Source organism: Malania oleifera, chromosome 1 (assembly GCF_029873635.1).
Source record: "Malania oleifera isolate guangnan ecotype guangnan chromosome 1, ASM2987363v1, whole genome shotgun sequence".
NCBI lineage: Eukaryota > Viridiplantae > Streptophyta > Magnoliopsida > Santalales > Ximeniaceae > Malania > Malania oleifera.
Genome location: NC_080417.1, coordinates 146,023,562 through 146,030,581, shown reverse-complemented (window position 1 = coordinate 146,030,581; position 7,020 = coordinate 146,023,562). Strand labels below are relative to the sequence as shown.

General features: G+C 32.1%; 1 protein-coding gene across 1 annotated transcript; it reads right to left on the bottom strand.

The window, feature by feature from the left end:
- Nucleotides 1–4,711: 4,711 nt before the first annotated feature.
- Nucleotides 4,712–5,635, bottom strand: LOC131149571 (MLP-like protein 34). The gene is made up of 2 exons (XM_058100131.1): nucleotides 5,446–5,635; nucleotides 4,712–4,980 (listed from the first exon to the last, which is right to left on the bottom strand). Exons 1-2 carry the CDS (start codon nucleotides 5,633–5,635, stop codon nucleotides 4,712–4,714), a joined length of 459 nt encoding a protein of 152 aa, XP_057956114.1.
- Nucleotides 5,636–7,020: the final 1,385 nt, after the last annotated feature.

Below are 7,020 nucleotides of genomic sequence, written 5' to 3'. Positions count from 1 at the left end.
TTGGTCGGCTAATCAGTTAAGTTCAGTCTTCGGACCGCACAACCCAGTCATGGGAGTAAATATGACTTCCGGCTAACAGGTCTAAGAGTGATTTTTACAATATATGTTTATACATATTTAATTACGTATACAAAGTTATTGATGATTTGAAGGAAAAATATATGTTTATATGAAAAAGGTCGTTCTTGTGCCTAAATGACGATTTAAAGGAAACGTATAGGGAAAAGTATATATATATGTATATAATTAAATATTTTTAAAATTTTAAAGTTAAAAGTTCAATTTAACAGTTACAGTATATGATTATTAAATTTTACTATTATAGTTGATGGTAAAAGTTTTATGCAGAAATTTTTAAATTTACTTTTATTTTAAAAGCAATTTTGAGGTTATAATATTAAATATTGTTTTACGAGATTTTTAAAAGCTCATTTTAGCCACACACTAATAATAATTATCTATTGTATAATTTTTATTCTTTTGAAAATAAATTATCGTAATACAGTTAATTAGCGCTCTGGTTTAATAATAATTGAGTTTATTTACTTCTGCTGTAAATCAATGATAAAAAGTAAATATCCCAGATCCTTTGGGGTTAAGGTATTACATTACTATTCATCTTTCTAAGAATTTCAGTTTCTATGCAAGATCAAAGCATATTGATGTACGATACCATTGGATCATAGATGCATTGAATGATAAGTTACTGGAAATTGATAAGGTTCAAACTAATGATAATGGTTCTAATATGTTGACAAAGACACTACCAAGGGAGAAACTTGAAGTTTATTGTTTGATCGTTGGGATGACGATTCCCCTCCACATAGTCGGAAAAGGGGAGATTTGTTGGGTTATTTTCTTCCATATGGACGAAAACCCAAGTGGGCTTTATTAAGAGGCCAAAGCATAACCCTTTAGTATGATAACCTAAAGGAAGTTATAAAAAGAGAGAGGAGAAGGGAGGAGCCGTTAACTTCTCAAAAGAAAGAGAGAAAAAAGTGATTTTTCTCATACTGCCCAGATTTCATTAAGACTCCGATCCTGCTTCGTCTGTAGTTCGATCAAGTTAAAATTTGGAGGAGATGTTCAGGACTCAAGGAGCTACAATCTAAATGGTGGAGATTGGATTTTGAGCTCGAGAGTTGGGATTTTTGCTCGTGAATACTAATCGCGATTTTGATATATTCTCTCAAATTCTCTTTGTATTTGCCAAGATTGATGATATCTTGATGAGATATATTTGTAACCTCTAATTGCGATTAGAGAAGATGTGGTGTACCTATTATTTAGTCGATAGTGGAGGTTTCAATTGGACTAAGTCTTATGGTTTTTCTTCTTTACATTGGGAAAATTTTTCACGTAAAAAATTGCTTATGTTCTTGCAGCTTGGTGTGATTGATTACTTTTCCTATTATTTTCAGCATGTATAAAAGTAGAGGTACACTATATTTGTTTGCATATAGTGAGAATAATTATTCCGCTGTGATTGTTTGTTGATGTCTCTCCTAACAAGTGCCTGTTGTTGAGCATCATTAAAATTAATATGCTTTTCTTCTTTCTTTCTTTATTTATGAGCCTCAACAAGTATAAGAACCACACATACAAATATAACAGGAATATTCTATTGTTCTTGTAATATATGCTTTGTTGTGGTATTGGTTTCGCTTTAGATGCATTAAATCCACAAGTTGTATGTAAAACAAATTTTGAGTCCATTTCAGTTTGATGTTGCACGCATGCTTAAGATGAAATTATGAATATTCTATTGTTTTTTCTTCTTAATTATAGTTAGGTCCGTTTCAAATGAAAAAAAAAAAAAAAATTTAAAATAAACCAATTTATATATTTTCTTTTGTATTTTCTTCCAATATCAACTATTATTAAAAATGGAAAATTATCCGATATGATTAATTTAAAAAAAAAAAAAATCAAACGTCAATTATGTGTAGAAATAATCTTTCACCCCTTAATTTATTTTATTTTATTTCTCACTTTTTTTGATAATTAATAAAAATAAAAATCTGAAATTCTTTGTGTTTTCTTTTCTATCTTTTCGAGTCCTTTTTGGAGAAAAGAAATGAAAGGAAATAAGGAAATTCATTTTGTTTTACTTATTTTCTCTTGATATTAAATACTGTTGAAAATAAATTTCTTAAATATGATTAAAAATTAAATTTTGGTTCATTGATTACATAATTTTTATTTTTATTTTCTCTCACTTTCCTTGATAACCCAATACAAAAAGTGGATTGAATCCTTTTTTTCATTTCCGAAATATTTTGCAAGTTCCAAACAAATCTTTAATGTTTTAGTTCCAAGTCCCCCCCCCCCCCCCCCCCCCCGCCGGCGGGCCCAAAAAAAAAAAAAAAGGTTCCCAACAAGTCTATAATGTTTCCATTTTTATAGCTTTAACCACTGATGATAATGATGGCAGCAAACAGCTTATGGAGAATTACCCACAGCTTTACAGCTTAGGAAAGATGCTATTTGTCACTGAGGATAATATGTATTCTTTCTATGATAGCTTCGGTGCCAATTTTTGTTGAGCGTGACTGCTGTGCTATTCTATGAGCATCATTCTGTTGACACTAAAATATTTTGTTGCCACTAAAAATTAAGCATTGATCCTTCTTCCCACAACTTGTCGATTTATGCCGAGTATGATTGGAGGACCGGACGAATGGTGACACGTGTTTTATTTCATTTTCATTATATATATTTTTATCAATTGTACATATTGATTATGATTACATGTATGCACCTTTGGCCAAGGAGCACCTTAGCTCAAAGGCGCCCAAAAAAGGGGAGCGGGTCAGCTCTCCAAAGCAAGGACGCAGCCAAGGGTTGAGCAAGCCTATTTATATATATATATATAAAAAAAAAAACAAAAGTAGAATTATTTACAAGCTTCAAAACTTGAAAGATGCTCTTCCAAGATTTTGATTTTGGAGTGAGCAAACAAAATTATCCCCTGTTTTGTTGTAATTCATTAATGGATTGCAGAATGAGATCTATTGAATTTCTAACAAATAAAAATGTGTCAAAAGGTCATACATAATATGTCTATGGATATATACATTTTGACATGTATATTATTTTTGGCATTTTGAATAGCATACCACTATTTTCTTTTGATTCAATTTGTGTGGTTATTTGGAATGGTACGTTTTTTAGTAAGTAGTAACCGAAATTTTGTACAAAATTAAGTAAGTTAGAAAAGATTTAGTAACATCATTGTGTTACCACTATTTTCTTTTGATTCAATGGCCCAATTTCGGTTAAATTCATTATTTTGGGTTAACCACACAAAGTAGTAAGAAAAGATTTAGTAACATCATTGTGTTACCACTATTTTCTTTTGATTCAATGGCCCAATTTCGGTTAAATTCGATTAACTGAATAACCCGAACAGGTAATCCGGTCGGGCGAGGTTCGGTTAATACCCCTTATTCGGTCGGTTTGATTAATGGAAATGATTAACCAAATTTTTTGGTTAATTCAGTTAATTAACCAAATTTTTACCGAACCGACCGTTTGCCCACCCCTAACCTTACCCCATGTTTGGACAAGTCCTAGATTTGGAGTTGCATTGGCTTTGAATAAAATGATGTACAAAATTGTATTAAAATTTGTCTAAATCCACCAAACCCAAATCTAAATCCAGACTCCCAAATACTACTTAAGGTTTCCTACACACAAGACTAAATATAAAAATCCATATAATAAATAAATAAATAAATGAAACTGTATTTGAAAGCATGAATTTCGAATCTTGGACCCAAATTTGAACGAATTTGAGTAAATTTGAACATAGTTTTGTATTACATCTAATCTAAATTCAATATAAATCCAAATCCAAGATCTCCCATAAAGCTAATTTACTTCATATATATTTTCTATAACACACATCAAATGATCTATCAAACACTTTAAAAATAAATTCAAAAAATTTGTAAAGAGAAATAAGCTTTGAGAAAAGCATTTGCCACTATTTTGTGTGCCTATAAAAGATTTAGTAAGTAGTAACCGGAATTTGTGTGGTTATTTGGAATAAGGGCCATTATTGTGATTGTTTATTTTATCACAATATTTTAACACAATGATGTGATATCTCAATATTAATTATTTTCTAAAACTTTCCACACTAATTGATGAGTTCTAATAATTAAATCCTCATATGCTTTATTGTGATTGTTTTCTTCCTTTTAGTGAAGTCCACTTACCATTTTTGAAATAAAAAAATCAAGTGAGTCAGGTGTAGTTGAGGATCCAATGCAAATAGCAATTGAGGATATCAATTTACAGCTAGCTTTAAATAAATGCGCACCAAAATTGCATATATATGAATTATAAAATACAAAGGCGCATGGTCAGGGAATCAAAGCACCACCGCCATTAATACATTATCAAGCTAGCTCGAACTAGAGTTGTTATTAAACAAACAAAACCATTCATTTGAACTAACTAGGCAAGCATGACATATAACCCATTAGATTGGATCATAAAATACAAAAGAAAACCCTGCACACCTTGCAGAGGGGTATTGAAAACACACATACATACATAATATCACTTGTGTGTGCATATATGCCAATAACAACTCTCTTATATATATATATAAAGAGAGAGGGAGTTTGTTATACACGGAATGGATTTGGATGGATTTGATCAAGGAGGTCGGTGGATTAGTATATAGTGATGGAGAAGAAAATTAAGTGCTGGCGAGAGTAGCATCGAGTTCTTTGGTGAGATGGATGGCGAAGTCGAGGTAGTGGTGAGGGGGAGGGATAGATGGGCTGCGTCGCTCGTACTCTAGGGTCCAGTGTGCCACTCCACCATTGTCACCCTTGGGACTCACCTTCAGTATTCCATTGTACACTTTGAGGTCCTTCAATGGGTCTCCTTCGAAGAACTCAAGCCTCAGCGTCTCATTCTCATCGTCTATATAGAACTTTTCTTTTCTACTCTCCACTTTCCCGTCTGCATTCACGTACAATATTCCAAACCGTTATCAAGATCAATAAGACAGCTATACATAAAATACATACATACATATATATATATATATATATAGTTCGTAGAACAAGAAGAAAGAAAGTGAAACGAAGTAATACTTTTAAACCATATCACAAATTGAAGTGACATCAACATAAATGAGTTTTTCATGAAAGATTGATCGGTTTCTTTTCTTTATGTTAATAATTTTCCTTTTTTTATTTATTTATTTTTATCATGGTTTCAATTCTCAGAGGGTCAAATTTGTATTTGATATGGAGATGGACCATTGTTGTGGTAGGTGTTTCGAAGATAGCTCATGATCAACCCACCCGGTCCCGGTAACATACATAACTACTAGACATGTTTAATTAAAATAAGACTAAAAGAAAGATGTATATATATATATATATATATATATATATATATATATATATGTATATGGCATACCGGGGAGGACATAGGTCCAATGCTTGATGGCGCCATGAGAGTGCCACTCGCCTTCATGGAGCTTGACATCCTGAATCCTCTGGGTGCAATTGGGCAGTTGATGCACCTTACCCTTGAACACGTCATAAAACTTGTTAGCCGGAGACTTGAGCTCTACTTCCACCTCCAACTCACCCCTCAGATCCCCCATCTCAATTCGATTACTTAATTTTCAAATCTAAAGAACACACTTAACTAGCTAGCAAGCTAGATTGATGCAATGTGGGAACACTATATAATATATATGCAAGTGGTAGCTAGAGAAGAGGGAGGCAGCTAGGAGGGGGGATGAGGATATGGATATGGAGACAAAAATGAGTCTGGGGAGATGATCTTAGACTTTCCTATGTCATATGATTTTAGTATAATGAATACTTACTTTAAGAAGAGAGAAGAACACTTAATAACCTTTAAAAGTGGACAAAATAGAAGTCAAATAGATTTTTTTTTTAACTAGGAGGGTAGATCGTGTATCATGCAAGGATTGTAAAGTTATTCCAGGTGAAAGTCTAACCACACAACATAGAGTCTTAGTGTTAGATATATGCATTAAAAAATGGAAGAAAAATGATAAAATAAACCAGTGTAGGAGAACTAGATGGTGGAACCTAAAAGAGAAAATATAATAAAATTTAAAGATAAAATGATCAAAGATGGGGATTGGACCTTAGAGGATGGGATAGATTCAAATACTCTTTGGAATAGATTAGCTAGCTCTATTAAAAAGATAGCAAAAGAACTTTTAGGCGAATCAAGGGGAAGATTCTCAAATAGCAAAGAAAGTTGGTGGTGGGATAAAGATGTACAAAAAATCATAAAGACAAAAGAATTTGGAATAAAAGGTGGCAAAAATGTAGAAACAATGATAACTTTGAAAAATATAAGGAGGTAAGAAAAGATGCAAAAAGGGCCATTAGTGAAGCTAAATATAGATCATTTAATAGTTTGTATGATAGATTAAGTACAAAAGAAGGGGAAAGAGATATATTTAAACTTACTAAAGCTAGAGAAAGGAAGAACAAGGACTTAGGAAATGTAAAATGTATAAAAAGTGAGGCTGATATTGTCTTGGTTAAGGACGAAGATATTAAAGAAAGATGACGAAGTTACTTTAGTAAGTTGTTTAACGAAAACCAAATAGAAGGCTTAAATTTAGAATTGTTAAATAAGGAAAAGACTAAAAATATAAGATTTATTCGAAAAAGTAGAGTTAACGAAGTTAAGTTTGCACTAAAAAAATGAAAAATGAGAAAGATATGGGACCATATAACATCCCAATTGAAGTTTGGAAATGCTTGGGTGATAACAGAATTATATGGTTAACTAATTTATTTTAATACAATTGTAAAAACTAAGAAAATGGACGACTCAGATGGTATGAACATTTGCAACGTAGGCCTTATAGTGCACCTGTGAGGAAGAGTGACTTAGTTACTGTGAGGGGCAGTAGAAGGGGTAGGGATAGACCTAAAATAACTTGGGAGGAGATAGTGAGTAAGGATTTAATACCTTTGAATCTATCAAAAGAAATGGTCC

What these genes read in the sequence shown, in the direction of transcription:
- LOC131149571 (XM_058100131.1), bottom strand. Translation starts at nt 5,635, where the DNA reads ATGGGGGATCTGAGGGGTGAGTTGGAGGTGGAAGTAGAGCTCAAGTCT. An exon ending in TTGGACCTATGTCCTCCCCG is followed by an intron (nt 4,981 to 5,445) that starts GTATGCCATATA and finishes ACGTGAATGCAG; the next exon opens with ACGGGAAAGTGGAGAGTAGA.